This window comes from Boleophthalmus pectinirostris, unplaced genomic scaffold (genome assembly GCF_026225935.1).
Source record: "Boleophthalmus pectinirostris isolate CB_2022bp ecotype Guang Dong unplaced genomic scaffold, ASM2622593v1 HiC_scaffold_16, whole genome shotgun sequence".
Classification (NCBI taxonomy): domain Eukaryota; kingdom Metazoa; phylum Chordata; class Actinopteri; order Gobiiformes; family Gobiidae; genus Boleophthalmus; species Boleophthalmus pectinirostris.
Window position 1 is genome coordinate 60,961 of NW_026571095.1, and position 26,730 is coordinate 87,690.

At 40.3% G+C, this 26,730-nt stretch overlaps 1 protein-coding gene across 1 annotated transcript in view; it reads right to left on the reverse strand.

Moving 5' to 3' along the window:
* Window positions 1–26,730, reverse strand: part of kirrel1b (kirre like nephrin family adhesion molecule 1b) — an 88,269-nt gene that overhangs the window by 8,865 nt on the left and 52,674 nt on the right. The window contains 6 exon segments of the mRNA XM_055151876.1: window positions 7,050–7,157; window positions 8,509–8,725; window positions 16,348–16,448; window positions 21,081–21,207; window positions 22,541–22,668; window positions 24,147–24,295. Of these exon segments, the coding sequence (XP_055007851.1) occupies window positions 7,050–7,157; window positions 8,509–8,725; window positions 16,348–16,448; window positions 21,081–21,207; window positions 22,541–22,668; window positions 24,147–24,295 (830 nt within the window).

Sequence of the window (26,730 nt, forward strand, 5' to 3'; positions counted from 1 at the left end):
TACTACTACTACTACTACTACTACTACTACTACTACTACTACTACTACTACTACTACTACTACTACTACTACTACTACTACTGGTTTTACTACTACTACTACTACTACTACTACTACTGGTTTTACTACTACTACTACTACTGGTTTTACTACTACTGGTTTTACTACTACTACTACTACTACTACTACTGGTTTTACTACTACTACTACTACTACTACTACTACTGGTTTTACTACTACTACTACTACTACTACTGGTTTTACTACTACTACTACTACTGGTTTACTACTACTACTACTACTACTGGTTTTACTACTACTACTACTACTACTACTACTACTACTACTACTACTTACTACTACTACTACTACTACTACTACTACTACTACTACTGCTACTGGCTGTACTGTCTCTACGACTACTACTACTACTACTACTCCTACTGGCTCTACTACTACTACTGCTACTGCTACTACTACTGGCTCTACTACTACTACTACTGGTTTTACTACTACTACTACTACTACTACTACTACTACTGGTCTTACTACTACTACTACTACTACTACTACTACTACTACTACTACTACTACTACTACTACTACTACTACTACTACTACTACTACTACTACTCTACTAGTACTGTCTCTACTACTACTACTACTACTACTACTACTACTACTACTACTACTACTACTACTACTACTACTACTACTACTGGCTGTACTGGCTCTACGACTACTACTACTCCTACTACTCCTACTGGCTCTACTACTACTACTACTACTACAACTACTACTACTACTCCTACTGCTACTACTACTGACTCTACTACTACTACTACTGCTACTACTACTACTACTGGCTGTACTGGCTCTACTACTACTACTACTACTACTACTACTACTCCTACTAGTGCTACTGCAGCAGCACTACTTCTATTACTTTAGCTTTCCATTAAGCTGCCATGTTGAGTAACAGTCGTCTCTCTGTCTCTTCCACAAAAACAGAAATGCCTTAAAAGTGATATATTCTAAATGAGTCTGCTCTTATCTCACTCGCCCTGTGTTTGTCCCTCTCTCTCTCCCTCTCTCTCTGCCCTCTCTCTCTCTCTCTCTCTCTCTCTCTCTCTCTCTCTCTCCTCTCTCTCTCTCTCTCTCTCTCTCTCTCTCTCTCCCTCTCTCTCGTTCTTTGACGGCGTTATCGGCCTCGGAGCAGAAGATCTCCTGCGCTCCCCCTCCCATCCCCCGGGAGCGCTGCCAGTCACCGCCTTTGTCTCTCCGAACGCATTATCTGTCTCCCAAAGAAGAGCGGAGCTTGCGTGCGATTCGTAAATGCTGATTGACTCGACGTGGGCTGTTTGAAAAGAGGAAAATAAAACATCCAGGAACATACGGCTTCTATAGTGCGCATTATTCAATCCACTGGACCTGCTACAGCCTCCAGTGATGTACACGAAGAGAAAAGAAGCAGGAGTAGAACCAAAGTGGCATCCTTCATTCACTACTCACTCGGTGGTGATAAGTAAATATTGTAGCCACAGCTGCCCTGGGACAGACTGATAGAAGCGAGGCTGCCAATCTGTGCCATCGGCCAATACATGCATCCTGAATATCGGACTTCCGGTCATCGCGCGATGCATACTGGGAAGGATCCTCCGAAAAAGTGAGCGTCAAACCGCCATGTTTGTTTTCCCAATGGGATGTGTCTATTGAAGTCGATCTTTTCAAGTCTTTTGAACCATATCAGTTTTGTTTCTGGTTCTGATATTGTCATATTTTAGTTCTAACTAAAATATGACTATTTTATCCTAACGGCGGAAAATAAGCTTCGGAAATTTGTGAACTCCATAACTCCAAAAGGGGAATCAGATGTGTGTGACTGCAAACCTCCGTTCAAACTGTTTCTCTTCCCAAAGGAATTGAAAAATAGTGAAAGGCGAAGACGATGGGCAGGACTGATCCACAGGAAGGACCAAAAAGGAAACCTTTGACTGCCTAAATCATCCCGAGTTTGCAGAGAACATTTTGTATGTGGAGCGACAACAAAATGGGATCCCGTTTGTTAAGTGAGAGGTGCAGAAGACAAACAGGCTGAGCTGCACTTTCTCGTTTTTGTGGGTTTACAGCAACATCACGTCTTGGTCTCTTTGCAGTGGAAGGTGTTTCTTGGTGAACAGCTGGTGCCTTTCGCTTTGGTGTTGACTTTTTAAATTCGTAACCAAGGTGGAGCGAAGGATCGAGATTTTGCTTTGTTGGCGCTCCACATACAAAATGTTGGCTGCAAACTCGGGACGATTTAGACAGTGAAAGGTTTCCTTTTTGGTTCTTCCTGTGGATCAATACTGTCCATCGCCTTCACCTTTCACTATTTTTCAATTCTGTTGGGAAGAGAAACAGTTTGAACGGAGGTTTGTAGTCACACAGATCTGATTCCCTTTTGCATTTATGGAGTTCACAAACTTCTGAAGCTTGTTTCTCAAGCCGTTTTCCGGTGTTAGGATCCAACAACCACACAATTAACGATGTCCGAATCCCATAACTAAAATATGACAATATCAGAACCAGAAACAAAAGTGATATGGTTCAAAAGACTTGAAAAGATCGGCTTTGTCAATAGACACATCCCACTGGGAAATCAAACATGGCGGTTTGATGCTCACTTTTTCAGAGGAGCCTTCCCAGTATGGATTGCACGATGACCGGAAGTCCAAAATTCAGGATGCATGTATGCTCACACCACATTCATACACTGCAAAAAAAACTTGGCCAAAATTTAAGATATAAACACTTAAATTTATCAGAAAATGACTTAAAAGTAGTGAAAAGATCTGTTCATGCAGCAAGATCATTTTACTTGATAAGTTCTCTTAAAATAAACGACCTGTAGACTAGAATGAAACAGTCTGGTAAGTGCTCATTGGCTGGAAATAAATTTATAGATGCTAAGTTTGAGGTAAACATACTTAAAACCAGTTCATGATAAATGTTCATGGCCTGATAATAAGTTCTTATATGCCAAATTTTAGATGTAAGTACTGCTAAATGGACTGTAGCTTCTTTTCAACATTTATTGCCTAAATTTAAGATTTTCTGAATAGCTGAGTCATGGAAGAAGTTTTAAGATTATACAACCAATTCAGAACTAGTAAGTAGATAATAAATCTGAAAACAAGATTAAAACCACCTAATGTAAGTTTTAAAATGTTGGCCAGATCAGAAAAATTTGCAGCGTACTAGGCAATGTGGGTGAAGTGTCTTGCTTAAGAGCACAATGACAGCACAATGACACTTGGTCTGAGCGGGAATCGACCTCTCACCTTTGGGTATATACTTGTAATTGAGTTTTAGCCATTTAATTAGTTACATTTGAAATATGAATTACTGAGTACAACACAAGTTCCAGTCAATTTAAAGCCACAGTATGTAATTTTTTAGAAAACAAAATAGCCTCAAATAAACAAACACAAACCTGACTTTTGAAATGTTGTTCCTTTGGCTATAATATTGTAGCCTGATTCATCAACCGGTTTTACTTTGTGGAAACCATCTCACCTCGCAGCATTAGGATTCGTTTGCTTGTACTTTTTTTTTATTTAACCAGTCGCTGCTATTTGGTCGTGACGTATGTAATGCACCGCTAACAGAGCTAAATGATATATTAAGCTTTTCCCAAATCCCGTAGGAAGAAGGACAATAACGTCTTTTCCCTTGATAAAATTCACCAAATATTCTCTTTATTCCGGCTTTAAATCCTCGATCTCGGGAATCGTTGCCAACACAGAATATACGGCTCTTCGCTGATTGGCTGGTGCCCAAACTCACACTTCCGGGGTTTTTGCGAACTGTCTAGTGCAGGGGTGTCAAACATACGGCCTGGGGGCTGGATCTGGCCCTTGAAGAACTGGCCCTCGGCTGATTTTCTACTAAAATATTTTAATTATATTTTCTATTAAAATATTGGTAATTTTCTGCGGAATTTATCATAGCACCGTTTCCAGCGCCTCTGTACGTGGCCCCTCCCACCAGAGCAGCACAAATGAAGACTTGTCTCTTTCCAAACGCTCTTAAAGGATGATCGTTTTGACTGTTGACTGTGACACCCTCATCAACAAAATGTAAAAAATGAGAAAAGTGGAGCCAAGTGCAGGATTTTACAAGAAAAATTGACTTATTCCTATTTGCAAACAAGTTCATGTTAAAACATTGTGTATTAGGGATGGGCATTCGATGAAATTTTCTTAATCGATCGTCGAGAGAATTAACGATCGATTATCGATTAATCATTAACGTTTTTATATTAAAATTATCATCATTATTATTACTAGCTGCACTCCTAATCTGCATAAATAAATTCAACTTTACGACAAATAAACCGTAACCACTCTAGAGCCACATCAGCCCGTTTGACATTATAATGTGTTTAATTCAGTTTTGCGCAACTCTCACAGAAACAAAACTTAAAACCGCATCGCTAATTTGCATAAACTCAGCGAAGATAAAACTACAGCTCTTGTGCGTTGATGCGGTCAATTTCTGTCGGATTAAAAGACATGACTCAGGTGAATACAGGTTAGTGTGACCAGATTTGTGTTTGTCAAAACCAGGACACCGTACGGGGGGAGGGAGGTGGGAACCTCGTCATCGACATTGCGTGACTCTCACCTGGTAAAACTTTTTCCAACTGGACACCGAAACATATGTGCTGCTTTGTTCACTGTGCACATGGACTCACACTTGTCCCGACCGGGAAAGTGTGGAATTTCTTGTACAAGTCATCGTTAAATACGCATATGCACTTCGGTACGTTGCAGACTGACCGACTGTTTGTGTCTCGCTCCTTCTGATGCAGAGAGACACATGTACAGACCCCTGTTTGGTCACTCTACACACAGCAACCTACATTTTTTTGTCGATAAAAATATACGTAATCGATGAAATTCTTAATGATCAATTATCGATTAATCGACTAATCATGCCCATCCCTATTGTGTATTATAATATTTTGTAAAAGAAAGAGTTCATCAATTAAAATAGATTTCTGTAATAGATTTGCATTTCGCTGCACAAATATTTGAACTTATTGTTATTTTTGGGTTTATATGCCATGAGTTTTCTGATCCGGCCCTTTTGGGATCAAAGTAGGTTGGATACGGCCCCTGGACCAGAATGAGTTCGACACCCCTGGTCTAGTGTATTCCGATTCCTGACCTAGTCGCTGGAGAGAAATGAAATGAAATGAAATTGAGCGGAGGCACTAAGTGGCGCCAACCTGACCTGAATATTCCACAGTATGGCATAAAACATGTCTGTCTATCTCTGTGGAGAATGTTCCGAAATATGGTTTTAACTTTCCTTTTCCATGGAGTCCTGCAGATGTGCCACCTCCAGAAAGTTACACACTGTAGCTTTAATTCAGCTTTAACTGATTCATGAATTAAGTTTTGCATAAAAGAGTGACATAAAAAAAAACAAAATTACATAAAAATGTACACTTTGAATAGTATTTTTCTTTTTACTTCAGTACAATTTGGGCCGCAGTACTTGTTATATGTAAAATAAGTGTACTTCTAGTTGTACTTTTAGATCATTATTGCATTAAAAAGCATTTTAGAATGAATCAAATGCACAATAACGATCCATGTGTGTCATACATAATATTTATATATAACAGACAAAAGCACAACATGGCTTCTTTTAACATTTCAAATGAACATTCCAATTCCACGCTCTGAGCCTCGAAAGCCTGTTTTAAACGCTCTATTTTCCACCTCAGCTGCTCTGTTTGGCATCAGCATACAAAATCCATTTATTAAAGAAATGACGTTTGTATTTGATGTGAGCGGAGAGAAAGGAGACAGTGAGTGGGAGGAGGAGGAGGAGGAGGCCTTTTCATTTTAAAACAGCTCTTATTCATTTGTACTAGGCTCATCTGAATGCGGCGGCTGTATGGACCATGTCTATAGAGGCTTTAACACAGACACATGGAGGAATGTGGACTGACACACACACACTTATAAACACACAAACACACACAGTCACACACGCACACAGAGGAGCAGGAGGACAATCACTACAACGTCCCTGAAATGGACTAATGGAAAAAAACAAGGACAGAACAAAGACCAAACCAGGACTAAAACTAGTCTAAACCAGGATTAAAACAAGTCTAAACCAGGATTAAAACTAGTCTAAACCAGGATTAAAACTAGTCTAAACCAGGATTAAAACTAGTCTAAACCAGGACTAAAACAAGTCTAAACCAGGACTAAAACAAGTCTAAACCAGGACTAAAACAAGTCTAAACCAGGACTAAAACAAGTCTAAACCAGGACTAAAACAAGTCTAAACCAGGACTAAAACTAAACAAGTCTAAACCAGGACTAAAACAAGTCTAAACCAGGTCTAAAACAAGTCTAAACCAAGACTAAAACAAGTCTAAACCAAGACTAAAACAAGTCTAAACCAAGACTAAAACAAGTCTAAACCAAGACTAAAACAAGTCTAAACCAAGACTAAAACAAGTCTAAACCAAGACTAAAACAAGTCTAGAACCAAGACTAAACCAGGACTGAACTAGGTCTATACCAGGACTGAAATAGGACTAAACAAGGTCCAATCCAGGACTAAACCAGGTCTAAACAAGGTCCAATCCAGGACTAAACCAGGTCTAAACTAGGTCTAAACCAGGAATGAACCAGGTCTAAACCAGATCTAAAACATGGCCAAACCAGGTCGAATCCAGGACTAAAATAGGGCTAAACCAGGTCTAAACTAAGACTGATCCAGGTCTACACCAGATCCAAACCACGTCTAAAATAGGAGTGAACCAGGTCTACACCTAGAGACTAAATCAGAACTGAACCAGGACTAAAACAATAAAGACAAGACAAGTCTGAACTAGGTCTAAACCAGGACTCAACTAGGACTAGGGTTAGGGTTAGGCCTAAAGCATGATGAGTTGCACGGAGACGGGTGGAGAGTGGACGTGGGTGGAGATGGGTGGAGACAGGTGGAGATGGGTGGAGATGGGTGGAGGCTGCACTCACTGCCTTTCTTCTGACGGTACAGGAAGTATCCGAGAGCCAACAGCAGCAGGATGAGAAGGAGGGAGGAGCCAACCGTTCCCCCGGCGATAATCCCCACAGGTATGGTCTCTGAGGATGGAGAGAGAGAGAAAGAGGGAGGAGGAGAGAGAACAGAGAAAGGGGGGAGATAGAGAAAGGGGAGAGAGGAAGGGAGACAGAAGGGAGATAATGAGAGAAAGAGACAGGAGGAGAGAGGGGGAGAGAAAGAGAGGAGAAAAAGAGAGGATGAGAGAGAGAGGGGGAGAGAGAGGAGAAGAGAGAGAGAGAGGAGGAGGAGATAGAGAAAGGGAGACAGAGTAGAGATGGAGAGAGAAAGAGAGAGAGAAGAGAGAACAGTGAGAGAGGGAGGATATAAAGGAAGGGGAGATGGGGAGAGAAAGAGAGAGGAGGAGAGAGGGGAGAGAGAGAGAGCACGGAAGAGAGAGAACGGGTGGGGGGGATAGAGAAATGGGAGACAGAGGGGAGATAGAAAAAGAGGGGGAGATTGAGAAAGAGGAGAGAGAAAGGGAGAGAAAAACAGAGAAGGAGAGAGGAGGAGGAGAGATGATGCGGAGAGAGGGGGGATATGGAGAGAGAAAGAGAGATGAGGAGAGGTGGGAAAGAGAGAGGAGAGAGGAGAGAGAACGGGGAGAGAGAAATGAAGTCAGAAGAGCGATGGAGAGAGAAAGAGGAGAGAGAACAGGGAGAGAGGGAGGATATAAAGAAATATAATAAAATGCAGAGATAGAAAGAGAAAGAGAGAGGAGGAGAAGAGAACGGGTAGAGGGGGGATAGAAAGAGAGGGAGAGATCGAGAAAGAGGAGAGAGAAAGGGAGAGAAATGGGAGATGGAGAGAAAAACAGAGAGGAGGAGAGAGAACGCAGAGAGAGGGGGGAGATGGAGAGAGAAAGAGAGACGGGGAGAGACAGGAGAGAGAGGAGGAGAGAGAACAGGGAGAGAGGGAGGAGATGGAGAGAGAAAGAGAGAGGAGGAGAGGGGGGAAAGAGAGAAGGGGAGATACAGAAAGGGAAGAGAGAAGAGGGGAGTTCCAAGAAAGGCAAGTGAAGAAAAGACAGGAATAAGAGGAGAGAGAAAGAGAGAGAGACAACAAGTTAAGAGACAGATATGAGTAGTTTATTATATTTAAGCAAAATAATACTATACTGTACAATTGGCATTTTAATTTTAAAGCCTTTTATTGTCCGAGAATCAGAAAGTGCACTGTTAGCATGCTAGTTGTTGACAGCTTTACAGTGACAGCAAAACAGACTCTGCACTGTTCTCTAAAAGCTGTACATAAGGGAGAAATAAGTGCTCAAAATGTACTCGTTTTTCACATTTTCAGAGTCAAAGTTGGCAGTTGGTGTAAATAAATAAATGTGCAGACAGAAAATTGCGTAATAGAGCTTTTTTCAGTTCATAAAATCACCAGAGTCCATACCCCTCTCCTCCAGAGTGATGATCATGGTCCCGGGGCCAAAGGCGTTCCAGGCGGTGCAGTTGTACGGGGAGTGGAAGTCCGACTCCATCACGTTGTTAATGGTGAGCGTGGACAGGACGGCGCCCCCTTGTGTCGGAGGTTTGCTCTGCTCCACAGTGTAACGCTCCATCAGGGTCCCCTTCTCCTTCTCCCACACGTTCTCCTTCCACGCCCACACCTGAAACACAGCAGCAGCAGTGGATGAAGTATGTTCCTGAAGTAAAAGTACAGATACAGGAGCAAAGTAAATGTATCACATGAAAAAATCAACTTGAGTAAAAGTACAGATACAGGAGCAAAGTAAATGTATCACATGGAAAAAATCAACTTAAGTAAAAGTACAGATACAGGAGCAAAGTAAAAGTATCACATGAAAAAATCTACTTAAGTAAAAGTACAGATACAGGAGCAAAGTAAAAGTATCACATGAAAAAATCTACTTAAGTAAAAGTACAGATACAGGAGCAAAGTAAAAGTATCACATGAAAAAATCTACTTAAAGGTTGTATAGAAGATTTTCCAAGGAAAGAGAAATGCAGCGACTGTTTGTCCTTTTTTAAATGTTGCGCTTCGCACCTTTTCCCCTTCTCTTCTTCTTTCAGCAACATCAAAAACTGACTTTCTTTTGCGGTGAACCGGTCGTGAATTCTTCTCTGCCATTAAAACAAAATTTGTGCAAACTGAGAGCTACAGTTCAAAAAAGACGCCAAGAACCGCTAAACATGAACCGTGAACATAAATCACACAATCCCAGCGCGTCGGCAAGTCAGCGACGCTAGAAACGTAGGGAATTTGATTGACAACCTAACAGCCAATAGATAAAGAGGTAGCCTTTTTATCTATTGGCTGATGTTTATCTGCCCTCACTACGTCCAGTTGATGGATTTTCATTCTTTTTTTTGGTCATCATAATTACAAGGCTGCTTCTTCTTTATAATTCTATTTTGAACTTTCATTGACAATTTGAAAAAATATTTTAAAAAATCCTCCATACAACCTTTAAGTAAAAGTACAGATACAGGAGCAAAGTAAAAGTATCACATGAAAAAATCTACTTAAGTAAAAGTACAGATACAGGAGCAAAGAAATACTCCAGTAAAAGTATCACATGAAAAAATAAATTAAGTAAAGTACAGATATATGAGCAAAGAAATACTCAAATAAAAGTAAAAGTATGACATGAAAAAATCTACTTCAGTAAAAGTACAGATACAGGAGCAAAGAAATACTGAAGTAAAAGTATGACATGAAAAAAATAATTAAGTAAAAGTACAGATACAGGAGCAAAGAAATACTCAAGTAAAAGTAAAAGTATGACATGAAAAAATCTACTTGAGTAAAAGTACAGATACAGCAGCAAAGACATACTCAAGTAAAGGTAAAAGTATCACATGAAAAAAATAATTAATTAAAAGTATTATAGTTCATGTTTAAAATTTTACTTTGAGTATTTTGCAGAGATTTGTTTGAATAATTAAATGATGAAATGTAGTGGTTTTGATAAAGAATGTCCTAATTTTAAGTGATTCAATAGATTTCTTCTTTTTTTTCTAACAGTTTTTTTTTTGTGTGTGTTTTTGTGTTGCTTAAAGTTGCGACAGAAACTCAAAAGTACTAAAAAATAAAGTATCAGTTATTTCAGCAGGTCTCAAACCATAAAGAAAAGTACTTTTTACTTTTCGGTCCAGATGTAAAATGTATTGGAGTAGAAAGTACACATAACTGCTCTTAAATGTAGTGAAGTAAAAGTCAAAATTATCCACTGCAAAATCTTCTTATGTAAAGTAAAGATACCTAAAATGTGTACTTAAGTATTGTACTTTTTAGGAGTGTATTGGTGCATGTATTAGTGCTGAACCATTTCGATACAGGACGTTCAGTTCGGTGCAGGGTTGTGCACGAGTTAGTTTGCGCAATTTGTGTGTGTTTACATTGCACCTCTACATGTGCAGCTACACGGAGACTCGGCTCTTTAATATTCATGAGGGAACTTGCCCGTGATTGGGGTGACTGTGTTTCCTGCAGCGCTTTATAGTTAGGGCGACCGCCTTGACAACTACGTGAAACTGCAGCAGACAATATGGACAAGTTGTTTTTTTCTGGCCAAAAATATTAAGATTGAGTAAAAATTCATGCTGGAACTGTTGGTGCTGCACATTACTTTTTGAAAAGTTTTGTTTACTGTTTATATGGAATAATGTTTTTTATGTTTCATACATTTGTTGCTCATTTGAGAATATTTTACGTACCAAGCAGCACTTTGCATTATTTTATTTTCAGGTTTATATAATGTTAAAACAAATTGTTAGTTTAATGAACACATAAATAAACAACAAGCAAATAGTTTTCCATTTTGTTCCAATACTGTACCAAAAATGAACCGAACTGTGACCTTAAAACCAAGGTACATACCGAACGGTGATTTTTGCGTACCGTTACACCCCTAGTACTTACTTTTGTACTTGGCTACCTTCCACTACTGCACAGGAGTTAAACACTGGATTTAAACTGCGTTCTTTAGGCTTTATTAAAGATACTATTTGACCACTATAGCATTGGTATTTCTTTTTAAAGTTATACTGCATAACTTTTTAGAGATGCTTCTGCCAACTGCTTGTCTCCATAAAGATATTATTGCATTGCTTGGAATTTTCCATAGTATGTCTTCAAACGTAAGGGTTTCAGCTTTATAAGTGCTATTTTGAGGTCAGATCTGTGGAGAGGCGACCCCGCTCTCAGTAAGAATGCATATGTATTTTTGTGTGTATATATACTGCATGTATTTTATTAGCAAGATTTACATATTTAATGCAATTCTGAACAACATTTCAGGCACAGCAACCACATCTCCATGGAGACAAGCGGGGGGCGGACCTACCTCATCAGTAAAGTTTCATAGTGCACCTTTAATTTAACTTAACCGTGTTCAGAAAAACATGGGGTTCTTGGCATATGACAGGTTTACATGTTTTTACCTTTAGTTCATATCAGGAGAGTTTGGAAATTCCAGGACTGAAATGATCCAAATGATTCTAGTGAAGGCGTATGGCGTTTAAAAACACAGTGGAGCACTTCCTGTATCACCACATGACATCACACGGTGGAAGAGTGAAAAACTAAAGTCTAAATAAGAAGTGTGTGTGTGTTGAACATGTGTGGATGAAATGAAACATAACTCCAGGTCTGTTTTTCAGACAGTAAAAAATCAGATCCAGCGCCTTTAAGTGCTTATGTCGGCATATCTGAGTAAACTAACATCACCCATTAACCACCATGACATCACGTCTCCTCTGTAAGTTCTTCTAAGTTCACCTTTGGGACTCCATCTTGCTGATTTCATTCAAATTTTGCAGTTTAGTATGGACTTAATGCACTGCTCACCACAGGAACAGCCCACCAGAGGCCGGGGGCATTAAGATTACACCTGCAGTAACGCCAGAGCTGCTCACGGCAGATCTGCTGAGCTCAAATGGAGCCTATTAAAAATGAACCAGAGACTATCAAATATACATAGGCCTTATGTCTAACGTGCTCACCTGGTATGGTGTCTGGACATGTAGAGACGGGTGTAGGAGACAAAAATTATACACAAGAAGAATATAGTTAGTTTAAAGTGCAGAGAGCTACTGAACTACTTATTTGACTAAAACACAGTTAAGGTCATTTAAAGGGACACTTCGGAATTTTGGACATAGGACTTCATTTCCTAGTGAGTGTTGGACTCTTCTGTAAATATTCCATCCAGTCCTTGTATTTACAGAGGTCGCTAAAGAGGCTAGTGCATGTCAATGGCCATAGTTAGCCTGTCACTAAAACAGTCTTACCCACTCCACAAAACACCCGAAACAAATCTGTTATTGTTAGGAATGTAACAAATGTAACATCATGGTATGAACCTCACAGTACGATAATTATTGCGATATTTTGTGGAGGCTAAACAGCTAAAACTGTTAATATGCTATTTTTCCCTCTTAAAATGCCTTTACAAGACTTAATCCAAAGAACTAAGACGTAAAAGTGCTTAGAACTGTTATTTCTTCATGTACTCTGCACAGAAATGGAGCAAAGGATCATGGTCTATATTAATGTGAGAACTTTGACGATACGATATCACAATATTTCAGTTATTGTTACATCCCCAATTATTATGCCAGACTATTGATGTAAATGTCTGTGTGGATAGAATAATGTGTGAAATAAAACTAACCTTACATCGCATGAAGTCACATGTTGAGGGACTATTTTCTAAGCAGCAGCGGAATTTTACTTTGCAGATAAGGTAGGTGTTAGGTGATATCAGTCCGCCACTGCCGAGTTTTCTATCAGGAAATACAACTCACTGCTGCTGCTCAGACATAAATCCTTCAACTTCAAGGTTAGTTTTATTTCAAACATTATTCTATCAACACAGATATTTACATGGACAGTCTGGTGTAATAATAGATTTGTTTCGGGTGTTTTGTGGAGTGGGTAAGACTGTTTTTTGTGGCAGGCTAACTATGGCCATTGACATGCACTAGCCTAGCACCAGCGACCTCTGCAAATACAAGGACTGGATGGAATATTTAGCGTCTCCACACGTCTCCAACACTCTGGCTCACTAGGAAATGAGATCCTATGTCCAAAATTCCGGACTGTCCCTTTAAGATATTTAAAAGTGCATTGTGTAACTTTTCTGTTGGAATGTTTTCTCCATGGACATGTAATTGCTTTTTTGGAATGTTTCACATTATAGTATTAAACCTTTGTATCTTCATGGAGACCAAACCAGACCAAGTTACAGGTCAGATCTGTGGAGAGGCAACCTCGCTCACAATCAGGATGTTTGTTTTTCAAGGTATTTTTGAGCTATCAAACTGCCTGTAATTGAATAAATGTCAGGTAGAGCTGTTTAATGTCACACTGTGGAACATTTCAGGCACAGCAGTGACATCTCCATAGAAACAAGCAGGTGACAGACCCCCAACCAAAAAGTGCAGATTTTACTAAATAAATAAATAATAAAAAATATAGACATAATTTTTGAGGAAAAGCTCTTTTAAACTCATCATAGTGAGTAGAGGTAAGTGAAGAAGAACTTTATTTTAAAATGTATTTAAAATGAACTTTTTATGTCTATGTTATGTGCTGTTACTTTTTAAGACTGTAAAAATTTTTACTGCAGGTTCACCTCTCCACAAATCAAACCTATTGTGTGGAGGTTGTGACTGCTTGTCTCCATGGAGATAGAGGAGTTTAATGCCATACTGTGGAACCTTTATATCTGTATTACTAAAGCCTATTATTCAGTCCCATTAGCATGAGTTGTATTTAAGTTGTGTGTGATCTCCTGATAAGAGATTATCAGTGTTAAGTGTGTGTGCTCAGCAGTGTTGGGGAAGTGTTTGCTCATTACTCATTACTTTTTAAAAAGTAATCCCTTACTTTACTTAATTATCCTCTGTGGAAAGTAACTTTTTACGTTACTCGTTACTTTGGTAACATTTTGGTGGTAAACTCCATTTAAGTGTAAATACCTGCACGAGACTGATAGTCGACAAGTACGATAAAGGAAAGTCGAAAAGAACTTTGAAGAGAGATTTCAAGAGGACGTGAAACCATTAAGAGGTAAATGGGTCCACACAGTCTGTCAGGAGGATCCAACTTGGCGGGCGAGGAACATCCAGTCGGTGCAGGAGGATCCCCTCGAGGGACCTCTCCCTGGGTGTTGTTGGCTTCCTCTGGTGCACCACGACCAGCTCTGATTCGGCCAGGAAAGGCCTCGCTGCTTCCCGGGGCTGTGGGTGCCCACTGCGCCCTCTACGCCCTCTCCACCCAGGCGGGCACAGGCCCCCCTGCTCCCAACGTGACTGTTGACTGGGACAGACTGTCCTCCCCAACTGAGTCGTGCCGCCAGGGCGGGGACCATCCCACGTACACAGAAAAGTAACATTTTTACAACATTTTTACCCCCAAAAAATTGTTACGTTATTGTAAAGCGTTACTTAGGTACTTTGTAACACGTTACACCCAACACTAGCGCTCAGAATGTTAAAGCCACACTGTGGGACCTGCTCCAAGGAAGGGCACATAAAGTGCTTTTTTTAAAGGCCTGTACCCATGTAGTTTAGCCAAATTTGTCTCAAAATTAGTCCCAGTACAGATGCATTTTATTGTGTGGCTCTTGAAGTCAAAATGAGTCCACTGTGAACTGTCTGCAGCTAATTATAAAGCCTTTTATAGTCCAAGTATCAGGAAGTGCGTATTAGCTTTACAGTGACAGGAATAACTTTGGCCCACAACAAACTGTTTAAAATGAACTAGTTCTGTCTTCACTTTTTAAAAACAGGACCATTTTTACTGCACTTTCACCTGTTACCTGTTACCTGGTGGTGCCAAGTGCTTGTCTCCACGGAGATAGAAGAGTTTAATGCCATACTGTGGAACTTTTGATGTCTGTGCTACAAAAACCTGTATACTACTGTTGTATATAAGTTGTATGTGATGTGTTCTCCTGATGTGTGCTGAGGTCCTCACAGGATGATCAGTGTTAAGTGCGTGTGCTGTGAATGCTAAAGCCGCACTGTGGAACCTGCTCTGAGGAAGTGCAACTAGAGCAGTTTTTTAAAGCCCCTCGGAGAGAGGACTTCAGAGTGCAGTAAAACACCGGCGCTGTGCTTAGGGCCAGGAAATGTGAACATGAAAATACAGTGATGGAGTGGTTTGGGATGGAGTGCTTAAAATGGACTCTCCAAAATACTGCTACTTCAAAATGTGCTGCTTCAAGTGGAGAAAAGTACACAGCTGCTGTGATTAACAGTACTACTTTACAACCACTATAAATGATACTACTACTACTACTACTATAGATATACCCCTATTATTCAGTTGTTAGTGGTAATCCTACACGTAGTAGTAGTATTAGTAGTAATAGTAGTAGTAATATAGATAATATTAGCGGTAGAACTGGAAGTAAAAGTAATAGTATTAGTAGTTGTAGTGAACTTAACTTACTAATGCTATATACTTATTTTTAGAATATTCAATTGCCACAGTGGTAGTAGTATTTGCAGTATAGCAGTAATTAGCAGTACTGGCAGTAGTAGTAGTAGCAGTTATAGTTATAAATTGACTATCCAAAATACTGCTACTTCAAAATGTGCTGCTTCAAGTGGAGAAAAGTACACAACTGTTAATGATTAAAATATACTACTACCACTACCACTACTGCCACTACTATTACTACTACTACCTCTACTCTGAATATTACTACAGCTACCTTTACTGTTTTATTATTACCTCTGTTACTACTACAGCTACTACTACAGCTACTACAATACCCCTATTCAATAGTGTTAATGCTATACATTAGTAGTAGTAGTAGTAGTAGTAGTAGTAGGAGTAGTAGTAGTAGTGGCAGGAGTAGTAGTAGTAGTAGTAGTAGTAGTAGTAGGAGTAGTAGTAGTAGAGTAGTAGAGTAGTAGAGTAGGCAGGAGTAGTAGTAGTAGTAGTGGCAGGAGTGGCAGGAGTGGCAGGAGTGGTCGTAGTAATAAAGGTAATAATCAAACGGTAAAGGTAGGTGTAGTAGTAGTAGTAGTAGTGGAAGGAAAAAATATGTAGTTGTTATGATTTGCAGTACTAAACCAGGACCAAACCAGGACTAAACCCGGTCTAGAACAGAACTAAACCAGGGCTACAACAACAAGACCAAACTAGGACAAGGGTGAAAGCTCCACCGATCGGTTCAGCGGTTCAAATTTAACATGATGAAACATTTTTACATCATTGCCATAAAAACCCTGAAACTGTTATGAAACTCACGATCTTATCTGGAGGGGGAGTGCTGGCGATGTAGCACTTGATCTCTCCTCTCTCCCCTCGGACGGCGTACTGCACGGGCTCGCTCGAGATGATCGGAGGACCTGGAAACAAAAGATGGACGAAAGAGGAGAAAAAGAGTTAAAGAAGTTTTTTTTTTTTATTTCTGCAGGGTATTAACTGCAACACATAACATATTTACATCACCATGGTCCCTTTTATTGTTTTGAAAATGCTAAATTCGCCTAAAAACAAGTCCCCCCTCCCCTTGCTCCCTGCGTTAAGTCACTCCCCCTTCAGAGCGCTATTACAGCACAATCAGCGCTCATCCCGATAATGAAACTACCACACATCGCATCAGGTCTGTCACATTATAGTGTACAGTTTTGTATCATGTTTTTGTGTATTTATAGAGAAGTGTTGTGTGGGAGCATGGTTGATGCAGGCTTGTGGGCGGAGCTTTGTACAGGCTGCTACTACTGCTAACCGTAAGAAGGGTTTGAATAGGACCCGGGAGAGATTGCTAAATTACTCTAACATGCATGAATGACCTCTAAAACCTCTTCAGCACATAAATACAAGACAAATGTGTAACAATTTGACTATTTTGGATTTTAATTAAAGATCCTGTATTACGTAAAATCATGTTATAATGTTGTTACAGACCTGGAGTTGTGTTTTGTTTATTTTACACATGTTTGATAACTCTTTATTATTAGTCTGTCTGCATCTCCAAAACTCAAAATGCTCTGTTCCACCTCGTGATGTCATATGTCAAGTGGTAGTTTTCAAGTTAACAGCTACCTTTTAACTTTTGCTTGGCAATTCCAGGGCTGAAATTATCTGAGTGAAGGTGTGTGGAGTTTAAAAACACAGTGGAGCACATCTTGTATTACCACATGACATCACAAGGTGGAACAGAGTGTTTTCTGTTTGAGAGAAGAACTCATCCTTAAGGCTTATTCCTACTTCATAAGAACATAAGAACTTTGTTTTTGTTCTTGAGGTGATAAGAACAAGAACAAATGTCATACTTCAGGAGAACTGCCGAACTGCCCCGCCCCATCCCTCGCTCTGCCCCCTCACTCTGCCCCCTCGCTCTGCCCCCTCGCTCTGCCCCCTCGCTCTGCCCCACCTCCTGGCTCTGCCCCACCTCCTGGCTCTGCCTTGCCCCCTCGCTCTGCCCAAAATTCAGCTCAGCTGAGATGTCGAGAACAAGTCAACAAACAAGAACTGCCGAACAGGAGCTGGTAGAACACAATGACGTCATTTTGTTCTGCCAGCCCTGGGTGCAAGAACAATGTTCTTATGTTCTTATAAAGTATGAATAGGCCTTAAATCTTCAGGGTTTGTGTGTTAAGCGTGTGAGAATGAAACACAACCCAACTCCAGGTCTGTTTTTAATAACACAGATCAGATTATAGCATTGTATGTTTGATGAGCAGTATTGTGTAGCTTTGTGGTTCCTTCTGGCTTGTGTGTGCAATATAATGTGATCTGATTATGAAATAGAAGGCGACAGATGGGACGTTCTCCAGCAGATGTTTCATAAAGACATTTTAATGGCGCTAAATTGAACCAAATGGAAAGATATATTTTAATTTTGCTTTAAATTAATCCAGCGACACTCTCATGGCACAGACACAGAGACTGGTCGGTCCATTAGAACAAATTTGAGATCCAAAGTTGTGATCTGACTTAAACAGAAAATGTCACGATCCATAAAGCTGCTCATGTGATCATCTGTGAGCTGGAGACGTTTGTCACAATGAAGGACAGAAGGACACTGGACAAACACTCCTGCTCACCCACTGCACCTGACTGTAGAGGGACAGATAATACTCCCTACAACTGTACAACTCACCCTTATGTAACAGATAATACTCCCTACAACTGTACAACTCACCCTTATGTAAAAGATAATACTCCCTACAAGTGTACAACTTACCCTTATGTAACAGATAATACTCCCTACAAGTGTACAACTTACCCTTATGTAACAGATAATACTCCCTACAACTGTACTACAGCTCACTCTTATGTAACAGATAATACTCCCTACAACTGTACAACAACTCACTATTATGTAACAGATAATACTCCCTACAACTGTACAACTCACCCTTATGTAAGAGATAATACTCCCTACAACTGTACAACTCACTATTATGTAACAGATAATACTCCCTACAACTGTACAACAACTCACTCTTATGTAGCAGATAATACTCCCTACAAGTGTACAACTCACCCTTATGTGACAGATAATGCTCCCTACAACTGTACAACTTACCCTTATGTAACAGATAATACTCCCTACAACTGTACAACTCACCCTTATGTAAGAGATAATACTCCCTACAACTGTACAACTCACCCTTATGTAAGAGATAATACTCCCTACAAGTGTACAACTCACCCTTATGTGACAGATAATACTCCCTACAACTGTACTACAGCTCACTCTTATGTAACAGATAATACTCCCTACAACTGTACAACAATTTTCCCTTATGTAACAGATAATACTCCCTACAACTGTACAACAACTCACTATTATGTAACAGATAATACTCCCTACAACTTTACAACAGCTCACTCTTATATAACAGATAATACTCCCTACAACTTTACAACAGCTCACTCTTATGCAACAGATAATACTCCCTACAAGTGTACAACTCACCTTTATGTAACAAATAATACTTCCTACAACTCACCCTCTCCACAGATGTGACCTGTAACCTGGCCTGGTAGTTTCTTGTTTCCATGGAGATATTGATGTTTCATACTGTGGAACATTCCTCGCAAAGTTATAACATTGCCATGGAGACAAGCTACTGGAGGACCCACTATCATCTTAGAGACGTCATTGCTTTGTCTGGAATGTTCCACAGTACGCCATAAAACATATCTATCGCCGTGGAAACAAGCAGATGACGCCACCCGGCCAAGTTATAAGTCAGATCTGAAGTTAGGCGACCCCGCTCAATGTTTTCATGGGATTATCTGGCCATTAAAACACATATAATTGAATAAATGCATGTTAAGTATATTTCATATTGTAATATCGTACCAAAAAGGTTACACAATGCACCTTTAAAGTCCTGCTCTACTTTCCATGTCTGTAATGATTTAGAAGACAAATTACACTGTTCTATCTGATACTACAAACTAGAACAAACGGACAACTTTCTATATTACTTAAACTCCCCGTCCTCGTAAAAGTAAACTTGAGTGCAGATAATTCAGAGCTGCGGCCACTTTGCTGTTTTTCTTGTAGCTCGCTTGAATTTATGGAGAAAATGGCCTCTCTCCGTTCCAAAAGTTCAGCGTTGACATATTTGCTTTGGCTCTGGTTTGGTCTGAGGAATGAGCCAGAGCTACAGGGTCAGGATAGGGACAAACTTAATCAGGGCAGGTCCCTCCTCTGTGCGCACGGCCACATTTATCACGGACTAAAGAACATGCAATAGACTGAGGATCAACACAAGACGCCGGGATGGAAATGTCAGGTGTTGTCTGGGACTACTTTTCTCGTACTACATTGTTATGCAGTAGAGTGGAAATATTGATAGGTTTGTTCGTGTGGTTTTAGGTCCTGATGTAGTCCTGGTTTAGTCCTGGTTTAGTCTTTGTTTACTCCTGTTTTAATCATTGTTTAACACAAATAAAAGTACAATCAATAAATTATGAATTGTTAGTGACACAAAAGTCAATACATTAAAAATAAAAACTGAATAATGGAAGTAGAAAACATGTATGAATTTAGGACCAAGACTAAACCAGAAATAAACTATGAATTAACCAGGATTTAACCAGGACTAATCAGGACTAAACCAGGACAAAAACGGGAGTGAACCAAGACTGGACTGAACAGGTCTAAATGTGGACTACACCAAGACCAAACCAGGACTAAACCAGGACAAAAACGGGAGTGAACCAGGACTAAATCAGGGTTGAACAGGTCTAAACGAGGACTAAACCAAGACCAAACTAGGACTAAACCAGGTCTAAACCAAGACAAAAACAGGACCAAGATTAAACCGGGACTGAACCAGGTATAAACCAGGTCTAAACCGGGTCTAAACCGGGACTAAACCAGGTCTAAACTAGGATAAAAACAGGACCAAGACTAAACCGGGACTGAACCAGGTCTAAACCAGAACTGAACCAAGTCTAAACCAGGTCTAACCCGGGTCTAAACCAGGACTAAAACAAGACTAAACCAGGACTAAACCAGGTCTAAACTAGGACAAAAACAGGACCAAGACTAAACCAGGACTGAACCAGGTCTAAACCAGAACTGAACCAAGTCTAAACCAGGTCTAAACCGGGTCTAAACCAGGACTAAACCAGGTCTAAACCAGGAAAAAACAGTAAACAGGAATAAACCAGGTCTAAACAAGTCTAAACCAGGACTAAACCAGGACTAAACCAGGTCTAAACCAGGAACCAAGTCTAAACCAGGTCTAAACCAGGTCTAAACCAGGACTAAACCAGGTCTAAACCAGGAATAAACCAGGTCTAAACTAGGACAAAAACAAGATTAAACCAGGATTAAACCAGGTCTAAACAAGGTCTAAACCAGGATTTAACCAAGACTAAACCAAGACTAAACCAGGACTAAACCAGGATTAAACCAGGACTAAACAAGGTCTAAACCAGGACTAAACCAGGACTAAACAAGGTCTAAACCAGGACTAAACCAGGACTAAACCTGTCCAGTTTCTTACCATTAACAGTGAGTGTGACCTCTGTCTCTCCCACTCCGATCCTCGGTACGATGGCTTTACAGACGTACTGCCCGGCGTCAGACTGGCTCACAGACTTCAGGTACAGCTGGTTGTTGTTGCTCAAAACCTGAAAAACCCCCCCCAAAAAAAAGAACATTAATTTAACTGTGTAGAAACACACTGCTCGCCTCTCCAGAGATCTGATTGATTGATTGCATTTATATAGCGCCTTTAACTTGGAAAACACTTCAACATGTAGGGAACATGGAATACAGAATACAGTGAGGAAACACTGTAATAACAAATCTCATTAAAGTCAATATGAAAGAACATGTCCCCGTTAAACGACGTCTTTCATCATGTGTCTTTTGAGTTGGGCAAAGCGTTCATCTTTCATATCTATAATGGTACATGTGTGTGAGTGACGCAGGTGCACAGAGCTCAGTCTGAGGTGAGGATCACACTCACATCTGAGTGTTTAAAGAGGAGAAGAGGCCCATGTTTCATTCATAAAACATGCAGATTTACTCCTGAAGCTGCTCTCCACGTGTTGGACCTACATTAAACATTTAACATCTGCAGTCTGGAACCAGCGGCACTACGCTAAGCTAACATTAAACTAAGCTAACATTAAACTAAGCTAACATTTACAGGAGCGGTCTGGGAGAGACTGGCCGCGCTTGGTTTCTCTGACTGTGATTGCAGTGAGAGTTAGAGGCCATAGACGCAGAATAGCAGCCACTTAAAAAGCCAAGTGTCCATCAAACATATGAATCCACCAGAAGGGGGCGCTGTGGAGAGCATGTGTTTGATGTGGAGAGGTCTGTCTCAGGAGAAGACACTGATGTGTGATCAGTGACAGACGTCTGTCAAAGGAGCACTCTGATCTGACTGGCCACGAGTTTCTCTCCAAGAAGCATATGGCTCGGAGGAGGAAACACAATTTCCTGACAGATTCTGTGTATTTTAATTAGAACCTATTCAAAGTGAACCATAAAGACACTGTTGATGTTATGTCAGAAAAGTAAACCATCTTTTCAGATTTTGTTCTTGTTTTTGTGATATCTCTATATACATGAAGCAGACCTGGCATCAGCACAGCAACTATGAAGAATATTGATGTTTACTCACATTTGGGCCATTGGACCACTTCAAATATGAATATGGTGCAGTCGAACTTCTAAAGTCCATGTTTGATCTTGGATTTGAACAAAGGGGAATAAAGAACTCCAATAAAATATAGAAATGTCCCTAACAGAGGTTTCCTCAAATACAACATCACGTGAAGGACTCACTGGAGATGTAGCTGTGTGTTGATCACACTCGTGTGTTGGATTGTGGAGACAGTGGGTGACTGGGTGTCTTTATAGGAGGTGAAGGACAAATGTTCATACTGGGCTTTAACCAGGATCAAACCGGGACTAAACCAGGACTAAACGTTGGTCTTTCTGTGGTCTTACCATGCTGGATCCCTTCTTGGTCCAGGTGAGGGTGAGGGGAGGGTTTCCAGACCATTTACAGTTCAGAGTCACGTCTGAATCCACGTCCACAGTGACGGGACGAGGCTCCACCACCAGGATCGGACCAACTGCAGCACACACAAACACACAGGGGGATTAAAGGGGCTGTACACCATTTTTCATGTAATGAAGAACATTTTGTCTTGTCCCAGTATAAATATATTGTAAAAGCAGCTTTAGACATCACAATGAACCCACTTTGTTCGTCTGAGTCTAATTATAAAGCGTTTTATTGTCCTCAAAACTTGGAAGTATGCTGGTGCGCTGTTAGGATGCTAGTTGTTGTGCATTAATGTGACAGTAAAACTCCGCTCTGGCCTGTGAAAGTTGTGAAAAGCTCTTATGAACTCATCTGAATGTATACAGTAAGTGAGGAAGAACTTCACTGCAAACTGCTTAAATGAACTAGATGATAAAAATCGGGTACAGCCCATTTAAATGAATTACTGAATACAAAATAAACAAACTAAGCCGTTAACCCAGTGGAAGGCAATTTTTGGTCTAAACCATTATGGAAAATTCTAATCTAGCAAACCAATATTTTTTATAGATCCAAAAATAATTGTCTAAAACTGAAATTCCAGCAGCTTTGGGTCAAGAATCAATCCCACCATTTGTATTCTGTTAACTTTTCTCAATGTTGAAGCTTTTAAAGATCAATTTGAACCAAAAATCCAGTTGCAGCATTTAACAAGAAGTAATCAGCCGGCCGTCCCTCTGACAGGCTCTCATTAATCACAGGAACTTTGCTGAAGTTTCTCACAAAAACTTGAAATGAAAAACTACTAATAGAAATACCATATCCCTGATTACTGCATTATAAGATACGTTTGAAGGCCCTGATGCTGATTTTTACTGTCTTAAAAATGTGAAAACAAAATGAGATCATTGTAAACAGATTGCAGTGTTTTTTCTCACTTACTTTATGCATTCAGATCATCTCAAATGATTCACATCAAAGTGCTTTTCACAACTTTCAAAGAACTAGTATGCAAGCAGTCCACTTCCTGCTTACTGAAGGATAATACACTTCATAATCTGTGTTGGGGAGTAACAGATTACATGTACCGGAGTTACGTAATCAGAGTACAAATTATAAGTAAATGTATTCAGTTACACTTACTGTTTCAGTGAGTGGTAATTGGATTACAGTTACTTTGTTGAAATAAATGGATTACACTGTGGTATTATCCTGTTTTCACATTTTGGCCTAGTCCCTTTTTTTTTTTTTTTTTGTTTTATTGTTTTTTCGGTAATTCCACTCATTGCCGGACACTAAACCAGCTCTAAAACCAGGTCTAAACCAGGTCAAACCAGGTCTAAACCAGGTCTAAACCAGGTCTAAACCAGGTCTAAACCTAAACTAGGACTAAACCAGGACTAAAGCAGAACTAAAACCATGTCTAAACCCAGGTCTAAAGCAGGTCTAAACCAGGTCTAACATGACTTAAAACTCTCAAACCTCAAACGTAGGCCCTTTTAAAAGTATCTGCTCAGTTTTGTATTCATAAATCCCTTCATGTAGACAGTATAAATGTGGACTTACAGTGGACGTCGACGAGGATGCTGACGTTGGTGCTGCCCACGGCGTTGAAGACCTGACAGGACACAGGCTCAGTGAAGAAGGAGTGATCTGCTGTGGTCATAAACACACTCTCACGGGCCCCTTCCAGAAGAATGCCCCCTTTGGCCCACCTGGGAATCACAGGGAGATACATCACTAGAGCGTACAGATAGTTTTAAAGTATAGCCCATGCTGCAAAAATAATGAACAGCCCATCCATCGTGTTTAGTTTAGGTCAAAGCCTCATTAAGTCAGTGTTGAGTGTAAACCTTTTGGTGTTTTATTTTAGATCATAATTAGGGTCAAAGTGGCATTTGAGCTAACTTTTTCTTGGAGTGCTGTTGGTCTTTGGAGGGTCACTGCTAGACGCTCGACAGTAGGCGGGCGGGTACTTTTTATCATTTAACCAATCTCTGTTATTTGGTATTCATGTATGTAATGCGCCGCTAATAGTGCTTACTGGTATATTAAGCTTTTCCCAAATCCCATCAGAAGAAGGGCAATAATGTTTTTCTCCTTGATGAAATTCACCAAACATTCTCTTTATTCCGGCTTTAAATCCTCGACCTCGGGAATCGTTGACAACACAGAATGTATGGCTCTTCACTGATTGGCTGGTGCCCGAACTTGCGCTTCTGGGGTTTTTGCAAAACGTCTAGTGTATTTTGATTCCTGACCTATTTGCTGGAGAGAAATGAAATTCAGTGGAGGCACTAGGTGGCGCCAGCCTGGATAGGTCACTGCAGCCAGTTGGTTAAAAACAGTTTTTAACATCTATGGAACATCACTAAACTGAGAGCATTTTATCAAATAATGATCTTGAGATGATTGTTCACTCTTTTATTTCATCTGGTTTAGATTTTTGTACCTCTATTTTTACTTGTTTTAACGCATCCAGACTTGTTCAAAATGTGGCTGAAAGGTTTGTAACAGGAGCTAACAGGTGAACACACATCACACTAATTTTATCTTCACTGCACTGGCTTCCTGGTAACTTTTGTGTTGATTTTAAAATCTTGATTTTAACTTACAGAGCTCTAAATGGACAGGTACCCCAGTACATCAGTAACTTACTGCACCCTACCTCAGGCCACACCCTCCAGTCCTCAGGTCAGGGCCTCTTGATGGTCTCAAAAGATCTGCTTTAAAACAGGGACCATCTTTTCAGGCTGTGGTCCCCATTTAATGGAACACCCTACCCCTAACCCTCAGTAAGGCAGACTCTATTGACTCTTTTAAAAAGCAGCTTAAGACACTGCTATTCAGACAAGCTTTTGGTTGACTGCGTCTGTAATTCCTCTGTTTTTTACATGCTTATTGCACTCTGTGAAGCACTTTGCAATTTTTTTTTTATCTGTGAAAGGTGCCCTATAAATAAATACTATAAGTACAGACTGTAAAGAAGTGGACTAAGTGAGTGTGATGTCACCAATTGTGTTTAGCTCCAGTCAAATGAAGCTTATTGAGGCCGCAGTTATAGGAGCGAATTTGGAGCCAGTTCCATATTTGGGATTTCGATCTCGAGCATCGTAGCAACCAAAGAGCCAACCCGGAGCAAGGCTGTTGAAGGTCGATCATACCTGTTGCGAACTCTAGCAGGAGCGACCTCGGGGAAAGAAGCCATCTGATTTACCTGCCACTCGTGTTCATTTCTTGATTTATGAACAAAATAGCCAAATAAAAACCCCAGGATCATGTAGAGTGGGTTAATAGGAACACTTCAAGACCAAAATGTTGAGGCTCACGACAGCAGTTACAGAAAGATGGACGACAGTTTTTCAACGTAAAGTCAATTGGTATCAGAGTCGATGGAGCCAGAAGCAACCCCATGCTCACTTCCTCTTTAGCATAGCATACATAGCTTATCTTTAATATGGGAACTGGCTTCACCATTCATTTGTATGTGATGGACTTTTTTATTTAAAGTAGCTCTGACGGACAGAGATAGTGAACTCCTTGTCTATGAATGCCTTAAGTAATTTTTTTGTTGTTGTTGTTTGTTTTTGAGTAGAGATAATTCAATCTTGTCTTGTAAATCATGATAAAGCCCTTGTTTTATCTGAGCGTCGTGTCGGCACTGTGAATCCTCATGTTCTTTATGTTTTTTGGTATCCGTCCAAAGGTTACATTAAACCCCTGCTTTTATGATCATTACAAACCGTCCGTCTCTCAGCGCACTGACTCGGAGTGCTAACAGGAGTATTTGATGAGGGGTTAACCACTCTGCCACCGCCCGCTGCCCCCTCCCTTACTCCCTCACTCCCTCACTCCCTCACTCCCCCCCCACCACCACCCCCTCCGCTCCCTCTGCCAAATGTATCAGAAAAGCCCATAACATCCAGCTCCGAAATGTTAAACGGCATTTTAATACTCGTGAGACGGGCACAGGGCCTAAGCACCTGGCACCCGTCCCATCTGAGAATACAATTACTGCTCAAAAGGACTAAACCAGGACTAAACCAGGACCAAACCAGGACCAAACCAGGACTAAACCAGGACTAACCTATGGATGAACAAGGATTAAACCAGCATTGAACTTGATATTGCTGGAGCCCCTTTTGGCCAA